At 35.7% G+C, this 21,681-nt stretch overlaps 1 protein-coding gene across 3 annotated transcripts in view; it reads left to right on the top strand.

Moving 5' to 3' along the window:
* ERLEC1 (endoplasmic reticulum lectin 1) overlaps positions 1-16,832 on the top strand; it is a 34,309-nt gene extending 17,477 nt beyond the window's left edge. The window contains exons 9-14 of one of the 3 annotated variants that reach the window (XM_007465480.1): positions 5,194-5,355; positions 5,985-6,044; positions 11,591-11,715; positions 13,163-13,240; positions 13,553-13,628; positions 15,895-16,832. In XM_007465480.1, the coding sequence (XP_007465542.1) occupies positions 5,194-5,355; positions 5,985-6,044; positions 11,591-11,715; positions 13,163-13,240; positions 13,553-13,628; positions 15,895-15,966 (573 nt within the window). In that variant the 3' untranslated portion in view covers positions 15,967-16,832. The remainder of the gene's footprint in view (positions 1-5,193; positions 5,356-5,984; positions 6,045-11,590; positions 11,716-13,162; positions 13,241-13,552; positions 13,629-15,894) is intronic. The other 2 variants (XM_007465481.1, XM_007465482.1) reach the window with 2 other exon arrangements.
* Positions 16,833-21,681: the final 4,849 nt, after the last annotated feature.

A 21,681-nucleotide genomic window follows, 5' to 3' on the forward strand; every position in this document is an offset into this window, starting at 1 on the left:
TGAATATAGATGCAAAAATCCTCAACAAATACTAGCAAACAGAATCCAACAACACATGAAAAGGATCATACACCATGATCAAGAGGGATTTATCCCAGGGATGCAAGGATTCTTCAATATACGCAAATCAATCAGTGTGATCCAAATGCCAATTTGTGATATTAACAAATTGAAGAAGAAAAACCATATGATCATCTCAATAGATGCAGAAAAAGCTTTTGACAAAATTCAACACCCATTAATGATAAAAACTCTCCAGAAAGTGGGCAGAGAGGGAACCTACCTCAACATGATAAAGGCAATATACAACAAACCCACAGCAAACATCATTCTCAGTGGTGAAAAACTGAAAGCATTTCCTCTAAGATCAGGAACAAGACAAGGATGTCCACTCTCACCACTATTATTCAACATAGTTTTGCAAGTCCTAGCCACAGCAATCAGAGAAGAAAAAGAAATAAAAGGAATACAAATTGGAAAAGAAGAAGTAAAACTGTCACTGTTTGCAGATGACATGATAATATATAGAGAGAATCCTAAAGATGTTACCAGTAAACTACTAGAGCTAATCAATGAGTTTGGTAAAGTTGCAGGATACAAAATTAATGCACAGAAATCTCTTGCATTCCTATACACTAATGATGAAAAATCTGGAAGAGAAATTAAGGAAACACATGCATTTACCATTGCAACAAAAAGAGTAAAATAACCTAGGGAGACAAAAGACCTGTGTGCAGAAAATTATGACACTGATGAAAGAAATTAAAGATGATATAAACAGATGGAGAGATATACCATGTTCTTGGATTGGAAACATCAATATTGTGAAAATGACTGTAGTACCCAAAGCAATCTACAGATACAATGCAATCCCCATGAAATTACCAATAGCATTTTTTACAGAACTAGAACAAAAAATCTTCAAATCTGTATGGAGATACAAAAGACCCCGATAGCCAAAGCAGTCTTACGGGAAAAAAACGGAGCTGGAGGAATCAGACTCCCTGACTTCAGACTATACTACAAAGCTACAGTAATCAAGACAATATGGTACTGGCACAGAAACAGGAACATAGATCAATGGAACAAGATGGAAAGCCCAGAGGTAAACCTACGCACCTATAGTCAAATAATCTATGACTATGACAAAGGAGGCAAAGATATACAATAGAGAAAAGACAGTCTCTTCAATACGTGGTGCTGGGAAAACTGGACAGCTATATGTAAAAGAATGAAATTAGAACACTCCCTAACACCATACACAAAAATAAACTCAAAATGGATTAGAGACCTAAATGTAAGACCGGACACTGTAAAACTCTTAGAGGAAAACATAGGAAGAACACTCTTTGACATAAATCGCAGCAAGATCTTTTATGATCCACCTCCTAGAGTAATAAAAATAAAAACAAAAACAAATGAGACCTAATGAAACTTCAAAGCTTTTGCACAGCAAAGGAAACCATAAACAAGACAAAAACACAACCCTCAGAATGGGAGGAAATATTTGCAAACGAATCAATGGGCAAAGGATTAATCTCCAAAATATATAAACAGCTCCTGCAGCTCAATATTAAAAAAACAAACAACCCAACCTAAAAATGGGCAGAAGACCTAAATAGACATTTCTCCAAAGAAGACATACAGATGGCCAAGAAGCACATGAAAAGCTGGTCAACATCACTAATTATTAGGGAAATGCAAATCTAAACTACAATGAGGTATCACCTCATACCAGTTAGAATGGGCATCATCAGAAAATCTACAAGCAACAAATGCTGGAGAGGGTGTGGACAAAAGGGAACCCTCTTGCCCTGTTGGTGGGAATGTTAGTTGATACAGCCACTATGGAGAACAGTATGGAAGTTCCTTAAAAACTAAAAATAAAATTACCATATGATCCAGCAATCCCACTACTGGGCATATACCCAGAGAAAACCATAATTCAAAAAGACACATGCACCCCAATGTTCATTGCAGCACTATTTTCAATAGCCAGGTCATGGAAGCAACCTAAATGCCCATCGACAGATGAATGGATAAAGAAGATGTGGTACATATATACAATGGAATATTACTCAGCCATAAAAAGGAACGAAATTGCGTCATTTGTAGAGACGTGGATGGATCTAGAGACTGTCATACAGAATGAAGTAAGTCGGAAAGAGAAAAATAAATACCGTATATTAACATATATATGTGGAACCTAGAAAAATGGTAGAGATGAACTGGTTTGCACGGCAGAAATAGAGACACAGATGTAGAGAACAAACATATGGACACCAAGAGGAGAAAGCGGCGGGGGGAGTTGGGGGTGGTGGTGTGATGAATTGGGCGATTGGGATTGACATGTATACACTGAAGTGTATAAAATTGATGACTAATAAGCACTTGCTGTATAAAAAAATTTTAAAAAAAGACAAAACAAGAAGAGCTACAGATGATGCGCTTCCCTGGTGCTGCAGTGGTTAAGAACCCACCTGCCATTGTGGGAGACATGGGTTTGAGCCCTGGTCTGGGAAGATCCCACATGCCACAGAGCAACTAAGCCCGTGTGCCACAACTACTGAGCCCTCTTGCCACAACTACTGAAGCTTGCACGCCTAGAGCCCATGCTCCGCAATAAGAGAAGCCACCGCAATGAGAAGCCTGCACACTGCAATGAATAGTAGCCCCCACTCAACACAACTAGAGAAAGCCCACGTGCAGCAACGAAGACCCAATGAAGCCAAATAAATAAATTTATTAAAAATAAAGCTACTGATGATAATGCTTTCTAAATACTTAGCATCTTTAGAGTACATGAAAATCTTAGCTAATACTGTAGGATGAGTGATTACTTAAAACTGATCATCCTTCAGAATAATTTTTTTAGAAACTTAGTTTATTACACATAACTTTAAAAATGTTGATATTTGGCATATGGTTTGCCTTTTAAGTGTGAATCAAGCTTTACCATAAAGAATTTTTTTCTTAAACACAATACATATCTGGCTATTCGAATTTTGGTTTGATGTTCCGCCTGTGTTATTACATTAAATTAATTTGGAAATTACTGGATTTATTAAGAATCTATTTTGTGAATTTCCAAACCCTGCTACAAAAACTACTATCATCTTGCTTTTATTGGAGTAGTTTTCCTTAAAAATGAAAGTAGATGTTCCGTCCACAAGAAGGAATAATAAATTGTCATTCTTCTTTTCTTCCTACCTCTTCCCCTTTTCTCATCTGCAGGTTTCACTATGCATTACTATTTTTTGTTCACAAACCTTACTATAGGTCTCATATATTGTAAGTAATTACTTTAGTCTATTAAACCTTAGCTCCTTATGAGTAGTAACTATGTCTGCTGCTTTTTTTTTTTTTTTTTTTTTTTTTTTTTTTTTTTTTGCTTTAGATGATCATTTTTATGGGTATCAGTGTCCTAATGTCTTACATGGTCAAGTACTACATTACAAAGTACATCTTCTACTAGAAGATTTATAGCTGATTCACAAAGTTATTTAAAATTGATCTCAGGACTGTTGCTGTTGTAACTGTTGAAGACCCCGTAAGTTTGATGTAAGATTCTTGGGTAAAGCAAAAGAAAAAAGAAAAAAACATAGAAGAATAGGGTCGGTACTTCATTTTTAATACTCCATACTTAAAATACTGCCAGGAGCATAGTAGTAGGCTCTGAATATAGAAAGAGTTATATGTAAAATTCAAGGTTCTTTCAAAAAACAAGAGGCCATCTTGGCAATCTTTGTTCTTAGTATTGGAGGAGAGAGAGGATAAGGTCATTGGTTTCCAGAGTAACCATCCAGTAAATCCTACAAGCTGAAAAGAAAAGAACCACAATTGGTCAATGGCAACTACAGCGGGTGAAAAAGGAGTCTATACATTTTACTGTTTAATTTTTTTAAATTATTTTATTCAGTTAGTTGGTACACCCACTTCTTCAATTCTGGTCTGGATTCATTTCCTCTCTGCTTACTGTGTCACTCGCTTATGTTAGATTCACTTCGTCTGTAGCCTGGGTAATTGCAGCTCCTAACTTGACTCTCCACCTCCAGATTTGTTCTTACCATTCCTTCTTCCCTGCCCATGCTAAAGTAATTGCTTAAAAATCTGCAAATCATACCATATATTTGCCTAAAACCTAAAAGATAATGTCCAAACTTCTTAGCATTACATAGTTTTCTATCTATAGTGCCTGCTTCTCTCTGGTTTTAAATATCATACCATACCACACATCTTTGCTCTTACCTCTTCTTCAGGTTCACATGCATATGCACGCACACAAAACACATACACAGACATTCACGTAAGTCACAAATTTTTAATGGTTCATGAATTAATCAAGGGCTTTCTCTTTGTGAAGTCTTCGTGTTTCAGTTCTTTGTCAAAGTCTACTTGAATCACCCCTACCTCTGTGAATCTTCTTTTCCCTGTACCCTTCCTTTATTAAACTGCAGTTTCCTCCAGGGCAACAACCAGGTCCTGCTACATTTGAATAATTATAACTATTATTCATATTTGTCCCACTCAGCTCTTTATTCGCCTGCTTGTTATCCTTTCTTTACCCATAGTAATCACATTTCCAAAACTAAATGTAGAAACACAAAATCTCACATGTAGCAAAGTACTTAATAAAAATATGAGACAAAATATGTGAAATGGAAATTATCCCTCTATGGGTCACCATGCCCCTAACTGGTAAATGGAACTAACATTTGCCTAGAGCTTTCTCTATGCTTTTAACTGTTGCAAAATTCATTTTCTTAAAACACATTAAAAATGAGTGGACAGGGACTTACCTGGTAGTGCAGTGGTTAAGAATCCACCTGCCAATGCAGGGGACAGGGTTCAAGCCCTGGTCCAGGAAGATCCCACATGCCGTGGAGCAACTAAGACCACGTGCCGCAACTATTAAGGCTGTGCACCTAGAGCCCGTGCTCCACAACAAGAGAAGCCACCATAGTGAGAAGCCCGCATGCCGCAACGAAGAGTAGCCTCTGCTCGCCGCAACTAGCGAAAGCCCACGTGCAGCAACAAAGACCTGATGCAGCCAAAATAAAATTAATTAATTTTAAAAAAATGAGTGGACATTTTTTTTCCAAATTTTCTGAAGTTTAAAAATAATAATTTAAGTCATACTGAAAAAAATTGTGTGGCAAAGAAGCCCTTAAACATATGTTTATTTAATTTTAGGAAGATATGCAATCAACTAAGGAAGAGAGATTTCCAGCAATCCACAAACCCATTGCTGTTGGTTCTCAGCCAATGCTCACAGTTGGAACAACCCACATATCCAAATTGACAGATGACCAACTCATAAAAGAGTTCCTTAGTGGTTCCTACTGCTTTCATGGGGTGAGAAGTGAACCATCAGTTTAAGTATTTATTCTTACAGCTTTCACTTGTGTGTTATTTATCAAGGGGCATTAGTAGCACTGAAAAAGATTTTTTGTCTATAGAGAAATGGCAGGATTCTGGAAGCTTCCCAATGGACATTTTCTCTCTGCATCTAATTATAATCCAATGCATAGCCATTATATTCTCTTTACTCACAGGCTAAAACTTGATGTTTACTTGACAAAAATATATATATTTAAGTACTTCATATGTGATTCTGGCTAATTGCTGGAATGGGCATCAATGATTGTGTAGCCTACATTTTGGTTATGTAGCAATCACATTTAAAATTTGAGCTAATATCTACAAAGGTAAAATTTTGCCCCTAAGAACTCCAGTGGGAAATAAACTTATAAGTGGAATTTTCATTTTACTTTATTTTACCAGGGTGGTACAGCAATTATTCTCTAATAATGTCTATTTTTTAAAGTTTATCAGTAATTTTTAATTTTGATTTTCAACCATATTATTGCTAGTACAGTTTTTTTTAATTATATGTATGTCCATCACTATCATGCGGCAGTATTGAGACAGACCCCAATATGCCTTTCTCTGTACTATAACTTGATCTGTTTCCTTTCCTGTAGGGTGTTGGTTGGTGGAAATATGAATTCTGCTATGGCAAACATGTACATCAATACCATGAGGTATAGAACAGCGTTTATATCCCTCTACCACTAGACGGATTAAAGTTTCAAAAATCTTTTGTGGAAAAAAAAGGGGTGGGGGTTGGTGTTACTTTTAATTATAAGATGATTTTAATATGGAAATATTCATCAAAGTGTCTCTAAAATCTGGAAAATGGAAAACTTGGTGTCAGTTAAGATTAAGTCAATCATCTTAAAATAACGTTATTTATTAACTACTCAGATTCTTGTATTACTGTGAGCCTGGAGGAATAATAAGCTACAGTGACTAACCTCTTTAGCTTTGACCAAGAAATTAGTCATTGTTATAACTCATCATTAAATTAAGTGAATGGTAAGATAGTATATCACTAGCGTTAGTAAAATAGGATAAATACAGCAGGTTTCTCAACTAAAAGAAGGTACCATATCATCTAAGCTTAAAATAAAATAAGTTTTAAGATTAAATGCACTGGCTCTTTATTCATAATTTCATAAAGCAGTATTCTCCCACACTTGAGCCAAAGCTGCTTAAATTCTGAAATTCAAGCCCCAGTAGTTTTGTCATTGTTGTAGTTTGTTTAGTAAGGTAAACTACTAGACATGGAAAACAAACATTAATAAATATTGATCTGTTTTAAAAGGCTCTTTTTATTCCCCCAAATAAATAACAACGTGTAATTAGGAAATACTGTATTTGCCCTCTTGAGATGTTTTGAGCTGATCTTAAATTTCAAGATGGATCATAATGGGAAAGATCAACTCACTTTCCACATTTAAATCACTCCGAATTTATGAGGTGTCTGTAAACTAGAACATTTTATTCTTCACTTAAGCCTGAGGTATTCCATTTTGTTATGCTTTCCATTTATTCTTGCTGCTTGGATGTTTTACTTAATTTTTTTATTAATACAAAAAAAAAGTGTCATCTAAGTACAGCCCAGATAATACCCAGTGGCCTTTTTTTTTTTTATTAAAGGAATATATGCCAGAAATATAGAATGAAAATAAAATTTTCCTCCACTGTTGTCCCATTTTTCAAAAGTAACAGCTGGGGCTTCCCTGGTGGCGCAGTGCTTAATAATCTGCCTGCCAGCGCAGGGGACTCTGGTTCGAGCCCTGGTCGGGAAGATCCTACATGCTGCAGAGCAACTAAGCCCATGCACCACAGCTAATGAGCCTGAGCTCTAGAGTCTACAAGCCACAACTACTGAGCTGGCATGCCACAGCTACTGAAGCTCACATGCCTAGAGCCTGTGCTCCACAACGAGAGAAGGCATCGCAGTGAGAAACCCGGGCACCACAACGAAGAGTAGCCACCACTCGCCGCAACTAGAGAAACCCCGTGTGCAGCAACAAAGACACAACACAGCCAAAAATAAAAACAAACTGAAGGAGAAAAACGATATGATCATCTCAATAGATGCAGCAAAAGCTTTCGACAAAATTCAACACCCATTTATGATAAAAATGCTTCAGAAAGTAGGCACAGAGGGAACTTACCTCAACATAATAAAGGCCATATATGACAAACCCACAGCCAACATCGTTCTCAATGGTGAAAAATTGAAACCATTTCCACTAAGATCAGGAACAAGACAAGGTTGCCCACTCTCGCCACTATTATTCAACATAGTTTTGGAAGTTTTAGCCACAGCAATCAGAGATGAAAAAGAAATAAAAGGAATCCACTTCAGAAAAGAAGTAAAACTGTCACTGTATGCAGATGACATGATACAATACACAGAGAATCCTAAAGATGCTACCAGAAAACTACTAGAGCTCATGAATGAATTTGGTAAAATAGCAGGATACACAATTAATGTACAGAAATCTCTTGCATTCCTATACACTAATGATGAAAAATCTGAAAGAGAAATTAAGGAAACACTCCCATTTACCACTGCAACGAAAAGAGTAAAATACCTAGGGATAAACCTACCTAAGGAGACAAAAGACCTGTATGCAGAAAACTATAAGACACTGATGAAAGAAATTAAAGATGATACCAACTGATGGAGAGATATACCATGTTCTTGGATTGGAAGATCAACATTGTGGAAATGACTATACTACCCAAAGCAATCTACAGATTCAGTACAATCCCTATCAAACTACCAATGGCATTTTTCACAGAACTAGAACAAAAAATTTGACAGTTTGTATGGAGACACAAAAGACTCCGAATAGCCAAAGCAATCTTGAGAAAGGAAAACAGAGCTGGAGCAATCAGGCTCCCTGACTTCAGACTATGCTACAAAGCTACAGTAATCAAGACAGTATGGTACTGGCACAAAAACAGAAAGATAGATCAATGGAATCGGATAGAAAGCCCAGAGATAAAGCCATGCACATATGGACACCTTATCTTTGATAAAGGTGGCAGGAACGTACAGTGGAGAAAGGACAGCCTCTTCAATAAGTGGTGGTGGGAAAACTGGACAGCTACATGTAAAAGAATGAAATTAGAACACTCCCTAACACCATACACAAAAATAAACTCAAAATGGATTAGAGACCTAAATGTAAGACCGGACACTGTAAAACTCTTAGAGGAAAACATAGGAAGAACACTCTTTGACATAAATCACAGCAAGATCTTTTTTGATCCACCTCCTAGAGTAATGGAAATAAAAACAAAAACAAATGAGACCTAATGAAACTTCAAAGCTTTTGCACAGCAAAGGAAACCATAAACAAGACAAAAAGACAACCCTCAGAATGAGAGAAAATATTTGCAAACAAATCAGTGGGCAAAGGATTAATCTCCAAAATATATAAACAGCTCCTGCAGCTCAACATTAAAAAAACAAACAACCCAACCTAAAAATGGGCAGAAGACCTAAATAGACATTTCTCCAAAGAAGACATACAGATGGCCAAGAAGCACATGAAAAGCTGGTCAACATCACTAATTATTAGGGAAATGCAAATCTAAACTACAATGAGGTATCACCTCATACCAGTTAGAATGGGCATCATCAGAAAATCTACAAGCAACAAATGCTGGAGAGGGTGTGGACAAAAGGGAACCCTCTTGCCCTGTTGGTGGGAATGTTAGTTGATACAGCCACTATGGAGAACAGTATGGAAGTTCCTTAAAAACTAAAAATAAAATTACCATATGATCCAGCAATCCCACTACTGGGCATATACCCAGAGAAAACCATAATTCAAAAAGACACATGCACCCCAATGTTCATTGCAGCACTATTTTCAATAGCCAGGTCATGGAAGCAACCTAAATGCCCATCGACAGATGAATGGATAAAGAAGATGTGGTACATATATACAATGGAATATTACTCAGCCATAAAAAGGAACGAAATTGCGTCATTTGTAGAGACGCGGATGGATCTAGAGGCTGTCATACAGAGTGAAGTAAGTCAGAAAGAGAAAGTATCATATATTAACGCATATATGTGGGACCTAGAAAAATGTTACAGATGAACCGGTTTTCAGGGCAGAAATTGAGACAGATGTATAGAACAAATTTATGGACACCAAGGGGGTAAAGCGGCGGGGGGCAGGGGGTGATGAATTGGGCTATTGGGATTGACATGTATACACTCATGTGTATAAAATGGATGACTAATAAGGACCTGCTGCATAAAAAAATAAAATTAAAAAATTAAAAAAAAAAAAAGGAGCAGCTGATTCGGGGAATTTGGCTCACTCAGGCCGGGGGCAGGGAGGGGTATGGGAAATAAATAAATAAATAATAAAAATAAATTTTAAAAAATAAATAAATTTTTAAAAAAAGTAACAGCTGTTAACTTTTTCGTAGCTAACCCACCACAAGGGAACAAAATGCCTATATGTAAATGTTGATATAACCTTTTTATTTATACATAAGGGATATACTAAATGCACTGCTCAGTACTTTTTCTTTTCACCTAGTATCTCGGAGATCTTTCCATGTGAGCAACAGCTGATCTTATTTTTTTCAGCAGGTTCAGATGATTATGTCTCTACCCACAGTATATTTAGCCAGACGTGTATTGATGAGCCTTTGAGATGTTTCCAGTTTTTGCTGTGACAGCATCTTAGTGAGCACTTTTAAATAGTTGTGTTTGTGAACTTTTGCAAGTATATTCATAGGGCACATTTCTAGAAATGTACTTGCTAGGTCAAAATGTATGCATACTGAACAACTGCTTTCCAAAGGGTTGGACCAGTTTACATTTCCATTAACAATGGCTGTTTTCGTATACACTTGCGAACACTAGGTTTTATCAAACTTATTTTAGTCAAGGTCATGAACCTAGAACTTTTTTTTTCCTTTTTGTTTAAATTTATTTGGTTGCGCCGGGTTTTAGTTGCAGCATGCGGGATCTTCATTGCTGCATGTGGGATCTTTAGTTGCAGGATGCAGGCTCTTAGTTGTAGCATGTGGGATCTAGTTCCCTGACCAGGGATCGAACAGGGGCCCCCTGCATTGGGAGCACAGAGTCTTGACCACTGGACCACCAGGGAAGTCCCTAGAACTTCTTGAAGAACTCTGGTAGGAGCTTTGGGAGACAGAAAAATAATAGTAGCTAACAAATATAGTGCTCACTGTATACCAGGCATTGTTCTAAGTACTTTACAAATATCAACTCATTTAATGCTCATGAAAGTTCTAAGAGATGAGTATTGTTACTCCAAGATGAGGAAACTGAAGCGAAGATTTAGTAACTTGCCTAAAATCACATAGGTAGTAAATGGTGAAACAAAAATTCAAACCCAGGCACTCTTGTTCCATATCCAACCTCTTAATTCACTGTGCAGCTCTAATCCCTGTCTCTCTAGAAATTTACAGTGTAGTTGCTAAAAGAATGTTTAATGGCTCTCCCACTAGGCAATAAGCTCCACGGTAGCAGTGGCTGTGGCTGTTTCCTTTGCCTCTCTAAGGGTTTTTAGTTCTACTAATCATATGTATACTCGTGCCCAGCATGGTCCCTGGCGTAAAATATAAAGAAGAAAAGGAAGGAAGAGGAACGGAAGGAAAATGAGAAAGAAGGAAGTCCACATACAGGACAATATATAGTGCATCGTGTCAAATGAGAAGTGTGAAAACTAGTATAACTTGAAGGTTTGCATTTTAAAGAGTAGTATGAAGATAGGCTCAGTGTGGCTACAGGGTAAGAGATAGAGGCCACATATTTAAGTAAGAATCACGGTAGTATGTGGTTGTATTATCTAGGTATGAGAGATTAAACTCTTAGTTGGGGGTGAGATGTTGGCAATGGACATGTAGAGAAAGAGTGAAGCCAAGAACATTTCCAGGAAAATAATTGACAGGACTGATAAATGTAGGAGAGAAAGGAAAAACAGAAGAGTCAAAAATAACTACATCAGGACCTAACCTGACTAGAAAGTACTAGTTTCATAATTCAGAGGAACAAGGAGTAAAGAATAATGAGCTCAAATTTCTACTCATTGAGAAGTTTGACTAAACATTATCACGTCTAAACATAGATATCCAGTGTGCAGATGAAGATAAGATCTATAGCTTGTAGGCCATCAGCATAAATGTCACCTTGATGTCAAGCATGCATTGTCACAAATATTTTTTTATACATTAGGACAAGGATAGTGGGAAAACCTCTGTGGTTGTGGGGACATGGAACCAAGAAGAACATATTGAATGGGCTAAGAAGAATACTGCTAGAGCCTATCACCTTCAAGACGACGGTACCCAGACAGTCAGGTAAATATTAACTTTACTTGTCTTTAGATCTTAGAATATTTAAAACTCAGAATATTGAAAAACATAAATTTAAAGTAAAATATCTGGTCAGCTTTTCTCAGGGACATTTTTTAGGTTAGTTTTCTTTTCTAGAGGGAACAACATAGTGTAATAGTTAAGAGCACAGTTTCTGAAGTCAGATACCCTGTATTCAGATACTGGCGATTCACTTACTACCTTGAGCAAATTATATAATCTTCGTAAGCCTCACTTTTCTTGTCTAGTAGTATTTGCCTCAGAGAATTGTTATGACATTTAAATGAGGTAATTCATGTAAAGTGTAGTGCCTGGCAATTGCATGCAATAAACTTTGGCTGCTGCCTTTGACAGTGGTGGTGGTGTATGGTAATGAGAGTGGTGGTGGCGCTAGTAACACTGGTACAATTCCAGGTATTAGGTCTAAGCCTGTTATAAACATTTTCCCCCTTCATGTGTAATCGCTACCACTTTAAGTTACTTAACTCTATTTAAATATACTCCAGCATTTCCCTTTGTTACTTAAAGTGGGGTAATGGTTGAAAATTGTTAAACAATGGTTTTTTGAAAAGCTACCTCACATCTCTTTTGGGCTATTAGGTTTATCTTGTTATAGCAGAAGTAAATTAATCTCTTCTTTCCCAAGAATAACTAAACTTTAGCTTTTCTTATAGTCCATTACCCAGTGAATTTTAAATTATTCATTCTTTTTCCTTCTCAGATGTTAACTTTGTCCTTCCTAGCATAGATGGTATTGAGAGAGTCTGTTTTCAGATTGTGCTGACTTCTTGGACTGACCAAAATCAAAATTAGCAAAATTAAGAGATAGGTATTTAAGTATTAATACACTAAACGGATCAGTTTTTTAAATGTTTATATGTTTCAAGTGAAAATAGCTCATGGTATCATATGCAACAAATATTGAAGCACAGGAGTGTAAGGCTAGCAAAATTTAAACTTGTCTTTGGTTCCTGCTCTTTGGAATTTATAGCTTAGCCTAGGCTTTACCCTTGTACACCTGCATTACAGTATTTTAATGAGTGGAGCTGAATGGAGGATGGGAAGACGGGGAAACTGTTCCACAAAGGAAACAATATACAGGGCTGGGGAAATGGTTAGCTTTAAAAGAAAACTTTTTTAAAAGCAATTTAACCTTAACTATTTGTATACAAATAAATTATGTGCAAGTTAAAGATCATTCTTATTAATTAAACCACTAAGAAGTATCTCAACTTTGTATTATTTATAGAAGCTGACTTTCTCTGTGACATAACCTTAAAAATATGTATTTTTAAGGAATATTTTATAGTCAGATTTTTTTTTAACTAATGCAAAACTGATCCCTCTAACCATCTTCTCACCCTACCCATTACAATTACTCTGAATGAGTGAAGTTTTAGTTTAATAAAGCTTGTGTGTTTTTCTGATTCAGGATGGTGTCACATTTTTATGGGAATGGAGATATTTGTGATATAACTGACAAACCAAGACAGGTGACTGTAAAACTAAAGTAAGTTAGACCATCAAATCATGCTTTATGCCTTTCTCTTTAGTCTGCTTCCTATGGGCAAAAGATTATATAAATATATAATTATGGATAATTATATTTATTCATAATAATTTATGGATTTGTCATAAAATACTGTTTTATTATAAAATAGTAAAATCATAATTGTTATTTATTTATGTTATTATCAAATTATTTCAATTATTTATTAAATTATACAGAATCACTTACAAGGCATTTTTATCCCTGAGAGGAAAACAATTTAAAATAATTTTGTATCGTTTGGACAGTGCCTTAAAGTACTCTCTGTTTTAGGTGTAAAGAATCAGATTCTCCTCATGCTGTTACTGTATATATGCTAGAGCCTCACTCCTGTCAGTATATCCTTGGGGTAAGTGAAAAACTAATACTCAGGAATTCAGTTTTGGGCCACATTTTAATTTTTAGCATTAAGTCTAGAAAGGACCTTCAGTAGTATCCAAAGTTTAATATAGCCCTCATACTACTTGTAAAAATTGACATTTTTTTTATTGAGGTATAATTTACATAAAGTAAAATGCAAAGTTCTTAAGTGTTGAGTCTGATGAGTTTTGACTGTTTTATATACCCATTTAACTATTACCCAAAACAAGATATCTATCACTGCAGAAAATTTTCTTATACCCCTTTCCTGTCAATACCCCTCAATTCCCAAAGATACTTTCTATTTTCTGATACCATAGATCAGTTTTACCTCTTTTTTGATTCCATATGAATGGGATCATATAGTCTATAATGTTTTATGCCTGGCCTCTTTGACTCAGCATGTCTTTTAGACTCAGCCTTTGTTTTCATCGTTTTACTCCTGCCAGCAATATATGAGAGTCCAATTGCTCCACATCCTTACCAATATTTGGTGTTGTCAGTCTTTTTTATTTTAGCCATTTTAGTGATTTAATTTGCATTTCCCATATGAAAAGTTGTTGAAACCTTTTCATGTGATTTTTCATCTGTATACCTTCTTTGGAGAAGTGTCTGGCCAAGTCTTTTTAAAGAAAAAATTATTCTGACACAAAAACAGTAAGGAAGACTTTATTCAGGACTGTTGCTACAAGTGTCAAGACTATCATAATAGGGGAGAGACAGTCAGCTCATCTCCAAATACAGCAAAGACAGCCAGGGATACATAGCCAACAAGCAGAATGGGGTGTTGGGGAGTAGTCATTGTATGGCAAATTACTAAAAGGAGACATTGGGGGTAGGGGATTCTTGCTAAACTGACTTAACAGAATTATTGCTGAAGGCTGGCCAGGAAGATCAGATATCAAAAGTGAGAGAGGAGGAATTTGATCAGATATGGAGGGTGATTAGATATTCAGAGTGAGGGATTCTCTCTAAACTGACTTATCAGAATTACTGCTGCAACTGGACTTGGCAGGCCCAGGAACAAAAAGAGGCCTAGTCAAAAAGAGGGCTCAGGGGAGCCTTACTATCATTTGGTCAAGGAGAGAGTCTTTCTCAGTCTTTTACCCATTTTTGTTGGTGTTGTCTGTCTTATTTATTTCTAGGAGTTCAAATATATAATGGACATGAGTTTTTTTCTATTTTAATTGCACATTTTTCCCCTGATCTGTGTCTTGACTATTCTTTTTCTTACTGTCTTTTGATGAGGAAAAGTTTATTTGATGAAGTTCATTTTATCAATTTTTTTCCCATTTTATTGCTAATGATTTTTTTGTTTTAAGAAATTTTGCCACCCCAAAGTCATGAAGGTATTATCTTCTACTTCCTTCTAGAAATATGGTTCTACCTTTGGTTATGCGATGCGTAAGGGTGGTTTTCTTTGTTATTTATCCTGGTTGGAGTTCACTGAGCTTCTCAGGTTTGTGGGTTGATATAATTCATTAGGTTTGGAAAAATTTTGGCCATCATCTTTTCAAAGATTTCTTCTGCCCCACCTTTTTTCTATTTCTGGGACTCTGATTAAACATGTTAGTTTGAAGTTGTCCCCAAATCTCAGGCCCTTTATTTTATTCTTACCTTCTTTGTTTCAATTTAGGTCATGTCATTTCTATTGAATTGTATTCAAGTTCATTGATTCTTTCCTCTGCTGTGTCCTGTCCACCTCTTTGAATGAATTTGTATCTGATATAGTTTTCATTTCTAACATTTCCATTCGGTTCTTTTTTATGGCTTCATTTCTGCTAAAATCCCCCATCTATTCACACATGTTGTCTACCTTTTCCACTATTTCCTTCATTATATTTATTATAGTTATCTTAAATCTGATCATTTTAACACCTGGCCCATTTTTGGATTGTATTTTTTTTTTACCTTTTCCTGAATTGTACAACTTATTATGTTGCCATATTCTGCTACTTTTTTGTTATATAAGACCTAGCTATGTATTTCTCTCTCATTCTTGTCCTTTATTCCTTTTCTCTCTCATCTCTTTTACTTAAAGATAAAAATACCTTCTCTACCTATCTGGTATTTTATTTGGAATGACTAAATGTTTTCTAAAAAGCTCAATTTGTAGAAATAACATTGTATGGTTTATCCAAAACAAGGACTCATATACATTTATCAAATGTATAGGTATTAATTCAGCAGAAAAATACTGAATAAATTATTCAGCTTAGCAGCTTTTTATTGGTTTTATTGTTGTTGTTCTTTAGGTTGAATCTCCAGTGATCTGTAAAATCTTAGATACAGCAGACGAAAATGGACTTCTTTCTCTCCCCAACTAAAGGGTAACAAAGTTCAGGGAAAAAAAAGATCATTGGAAGTCATGATGATTTGTCTGACCATGTGTCCCATTATAGAGCTCTCAGTCATTGGACAGCATCTAAAGGATTGTATAAAAGGACTCTCAACCACTTTGTGAATATGTATGTGTACATAAGAGGTTATTGATAAACTTCTAAGGCAGACGTTTTGTTTCACCTTTTTCATTTTTGTTGTGTCTTATGAACTGATTGTGTGTTTTTCTTTGCTTGGATAATGTGATTCCAAAATAAATCCTGTCCAAGCAATTTAGAGTCTATCCTAATGAAATGTCATAATCATTGTACCTATTGAAAGTTTTTAAATAATAGATTTATTATGTAAATTATAGTATATACACTAGCTAATAAAGTAAGGATAATGAAGAAAGAAATTGACAGGAGGTTGTTTAAATGAGAGACTGTTAAATATGTAATTTCTAGCACCTGAAATCCTTTCAACAAATTTTTATTTAGCAACCGCTCTCTACCAGGTATTAAACTAGAAACTGGACACACAGTAAAGCCTCACATATAAGTTTTCTTCTCCTCTGTTAATCTCAAGAAACTCTTATTTACAATAGGTTGCTTCTCTCTCAGAACTTTTATCTGTTTCTTTCTCCTTGATATGAATGTGTTTCCCCCCCAAAATATGTACCTGGTATAGACAGTCGGTGATTCTTCTCTTTCAACTTAGAATGATTTATCTTAACAAAACACACTGTGCTGGCTATCCTTTGTACTTGCCTACTATATACTACAGATTTTAGTTCTGGACAGTTTTACAGCACAATATTTATTTTTAAGTGAATAAAATGTCCACAAGCAGTGTTGTCATGTAGTCAATGGCACATTATACAGTTTCTTTATTTTCTCCATTACTCTGTTTCACACAACATCATCCTGTTGTATTTTGGACATACATGTCTAAATAAGGGCAGAAAAGTACCCAGAAGACACTTTCCTTTTCCTCCTTCTCAGCAGTTCTGGTCAAAGATATTTTAGTTTGAGAAAAGGTTAATATAATTGACTATCGGAAGGCTATCTATAGATTTTAGTAGGAAGCAGCACATATAGAAATAGCATGCACTTCAAATTCAAATCTAAATCCAGATACTCTCTTTAACGTACTAGCTGTGTGATCCTAGACAGCAGTTAACCACTTCAAGCCTCACTTCCTCTATTGTAGAGACTACTTATTACTTCATAAGGTGGGTGTATCAGTGTGTTAATTTTCTCTGTATATAAAAAGCCTAGCAGGTTCCCAATAAGTGTTAGTTTATTTCCTAATATCTCCCTTGTCTCCTATTAACATAATAAGATCAGAGACCAAAGCCATTAAAATTTAATTCTTTAATAAAGTATAGAATTATATTTACTATATCAATTAATTAAGACAAACAGGTTTACTTTCACATTTAGATTATAGGTATAGGAGAGGAGAGAGAACTGTGAAAGCTTAGTGGCAAAAAAATACTTGGGGAATATTTAGGCCAAACTCTTTCTTTTGTAAGAGAGGGGGGAAAAAATCTGAAAAACTGTATTAGAATAGTTTACTACAGAAGATTCTTAAAAATAGAAGTCATAATAAAAACTAAGTCAGCCTTCTGCCTTGGCTAACAGCTTAAACTTCTTTGAGAGGAAGGCTAGGCCAGGTATCTCTATAGCCCTTCTAAATCTTGGGTCCGCTATCAGTAATCTATGAAGTTTTTTGATCTCTAAATTGTTTGTTGCTACCTCGATTTTGCAGCCATTCTTCTATATTAGTAGGCAAGAAAAAGGGCTCAGCTACAATATGCCTAATGTACTTTGAGAAGTCTTTCTCAAAGTGGAATCTCTATTAAGGTGGGTGCTAAATCAGATTCTTTAGCCCAGAGCCTAAGACTCTGCATTTGAATATGTTTCCTGAGTGATTCTCTTTATTTTAAATAAATTCTCCAGTGATCGAGGATCACTGTGACTCAGGCACTTCACTTTTAACAATTTCACACATACTAACCCTCCTGACTAGGGTTTCAGGGAAATAACTAGTAGCTCATTTTACAGGAAGATTGTGACATGGAGACATTTTTCCCCCCTTTTTTCAGCTTTACCTGCTTGTTTTCAAGATACCACTAGATGGGGCCTTGTTTATATCCTTGTATCCTTGATTAAAGGGACTTCGGCAACAAAGGGCAACAAATTATCTCAGCTAAACTGAATAGTAAGCTTTGTGTACAGTCCTTGGTGAACTATCCTTTTCAGTCAGTCTGATATACAAAAAGGCCTGACCTAATTTGTGACAAAGCTTAAACTTCATAGTACATAATCAGGCCAAATTATTGACCCAGTAGCACCAAATAGCTAACATAAAAGGTCTCAATCTAAAAAGGAAAATAAGAATCAAGATTTGAATTTTGAATAAATAGTATTTGCAATCAGAGTTTCAAATGAAAATAAATATCAGCTATACTAGAAAGTGATTTTAAACTCTCTTCCTAGTGTTGGGTAATTTTACTTACCAGGGCTTACATTTCCATTTGAACATACAAATAGAACTATTTTCATATGTGTGTATGTTATATGTTATGATGAGCTGTTGAGGTAAAAGTTTTCAAAATATATTGCCATGGTGACATGGTTTAAAAGAAAATCCATTTCTCCATTTCTTCTTTTCAGTTTTTTGACAGGGGTGGTATAGAAACCATGGACCACTACGTACCAAGAGCATGCTTTATTTCAGTTGCCAGTAGTCTCAAAAGTAGGTTGTACAAGCAGGGGAGATGATCCAGTGGATTATGGGAAGAAAATACTAGAAATTCTACTAATTTTTCATCTGCAAAAGTGGAATTAAGCTTCACTAATATTTAATATGTGGACTGACACTGGTGCACACAGTCATTCATGAATCAGGTTTCATGTAATGAAACACAAAAGATCCTGAGGGGAAGAGTGGGTGTTACATGTGTAGAGGAGTTGGTGGGGATACAATTATTCTTCACTTTTACCATATTACAGCACTGTAGAGTAACTAAATTATTACCTCCATCACCTTTCAGATAATTGAATTGTCACTTTAAATATTAGCATCGAGACCACACAGGTATATAACCAATCAGAATTAAGGTGAGAGGTTAACAGGTTACTTTCATCAGTCATGGCTTCAATCACTGTGATCCTGGTATCTTACAAGTCTTCTCTATTAGTAATAACACAGTATACTAATGCTTTTTTTGCAGTGATTAGGAAGAATGAGCATGTTTTCCTCGCTTGCATTCCAAAGAACTACAGTCTGAAGAATAGAATTCCACTCTTTAACACCTAAAGAAAATAAAGGCAGGCCTGACAGTCTCAAAACATATAAAATGCAAAGAAGAAAGTCAGAATTACTAACAAATGGAATATAGGGCTTGTAGTGTTTTGCATCCGCACCTATTAGTAAACTTTTAAGAATTTTAGAATTTTTTATATTTGAAACAAAAAGTGTGCATCAAAAGCAAGTGAATCAAGCAGAATTTCTGGAAATGGTAATCATCTCAACTATGGAAGATGCTTGTGAGACTGTGAAATAATGCTAAACATCTCACATCTAATCATATACTACATTATATATTTCAAATATGTTAAATTGCTTTCCAGCACCTTTCAATAGAATAAATTATGCTTTGCCTGAATTTAAGAAAAAATATCGCTTTCTGTATATTTGCCCGAAGCACAAACATAATTTTCATTTTGTAAATATATAATACTAAAAATCAAACGTCCTTGAAAGTCCAGCAAAGTAGATTGTAAAACCCAGTAAGTCAAATCTGCTTTACTATCTAAATTCACTCACTAATACAGCCAAAAATAGTGAACTTTGTTGGGTTCTAAAAGCTTCTGTGTCCTCAATAAAATACTAGTTTGCCAATTAATCACCAGTGGTCTTTAATAGCAGTAAAAACCAATTTACTCATTTAAGAATTCTATCAGAGGTCCAAATATTATCCCATAGATTAGAAAAATATTAATAATTGGTCAAGGAGATTGGAAGTTGTTTTTCCGCTAGATTAGTTTTCCATACTTATAGTTATTAATATTCTTAAGCCATCTTGCACTTGCCTGTGGTTCAGTGGCTAAGACTCCACGCTCCCAGTGCAGGGGGCCCGGGTTCAATCCCTGGTCAGGGAACTAGATTCCACATGCCGCAACTAAGAGTTCACTTGCTGCAACTAAAGATCCCACGTGCCATGACTAAGACCTGGTGCTGCCAAATAAATAAATATTTTAAAATATATATATATTCCTAAGCCATCTTGAGAAATCATTTGTTGGAAAAACTTTCATTAACCACCTCCAAGAAAGGGTTTCACCCCAAAAAAGCCAGTTGTGAACAATCTTGTGTGATTATTCTTTGAATTTCCGATAACAGGCTATCCCAGACTCTTCTTTTATAAAAATAAAAATGACAGCTGTCACTTCTTGAACATTTATTAAATAGTAGGCACTATGCTAAACCCTTCAGATACCCTATGTTCACAATCCTGTGAGGTAGGTTTACTATCGTTAACTCACAGATAAGGAAAATGAGGCTACAAGAACTGAACTAAACTACAGTTGGCTGAGCCAGCAGTTGAATCAGTTTAGATTCCAGAGTCCATGTTTGTAAATAATATGCCATAGTGCTTTCTATTCACAGAGCATCTGCCCCATTAACCACTCTCGGTTATCATCTTCCACCAGAGAGAACACACCGAGGGACTCAGCAAAATGTCCTGTAAGATGAGGGAAATGACTGATTTTGTCCTGGTAACGTATGACACCCATTTTTTTCCATATATTATTTTTATCATGGAACTCCACTAACTTTTCTTAAGCTAATGTCACCCACAAATTGGGCAAATGAAAGTTCACTAACAAGATTAAAGTGTTACCTTGGAAATTCTGGCTTGGTTAAATACCATCAAACCCTACCTTCTTTGATAATCCTCCTGTGATGGTAAATGATGCAAGTGCAGTGACGATTTATCTAGATCCAGATTGCATTTATGATTAAATGATAAAAATAATTCCTTTATCTTTTATTTGTTGGAGTAAAGAATATGTCGTAATTTTGTTTCTTCTCAGACCTTGCATAAAATTGACACTCAACAAATATTTGCTGAATGAATGATTGAACCTTCATCCTCTCTTCCCCAGCTACTCCAATTCCCACGGGTTTCCTAACAGTCCTTATTCTTCAGTGTTTGGTTCTTGGAGGAAAAAAATGTTTTCCTGAGTTTTACAATGGTTGGGAAAGAAAAAGGAGTAGAATTATTGATTTGTTCCATCTGTATTCCTTTTCACTCAGGTTCCTCCCAACATTGTTTAATTTTTTGCTGCTTTACACTGCTTTCCCACTGTCCCATATGTTGCTTCTCCTTCCTAACCGGAGTACAGTGTCTTTGCCTCCTTATTGTGTTTCACTTCTCCCACTAGTGGGCAGTGATTGAGTAAAGTTCCTGATCTCAAAGGTTAAGAAAATTAATTTTTTTTTTTTTTTTTTTGGCCATGCAGCTTGCAGGATCTTAGTTCCCCAACCAGGGATCAAACCTGGGACCCTGCAGTGAAAGCGCCAAGTCCTAACTACTGGACCACCTGGGAATTCCCAAGAAAATTCAATTTTCAGTCTCCAACTCCATGTACTGAAAACATGCCAGTTCTGAGGTACTCTGAACTTCCTCTGTGAAGAATACAATTCCC

This window comes from Lipotes vexillifer, unplaced genomic scaffold (assembly GCF_000442215.2).
Source record: "Lipotes vexillifer unplaced genomic scaffold, Lipotes_vexillifer_v1.1 scaffold834, whole genome shotgun sequence".
Classification (NCBI taxonomy): Eukaryota; Metazoa; Chordata; class Mammalia; order Artiodactyla; family Lipotidae; genus Lipotes; species Lipotes vexillifer.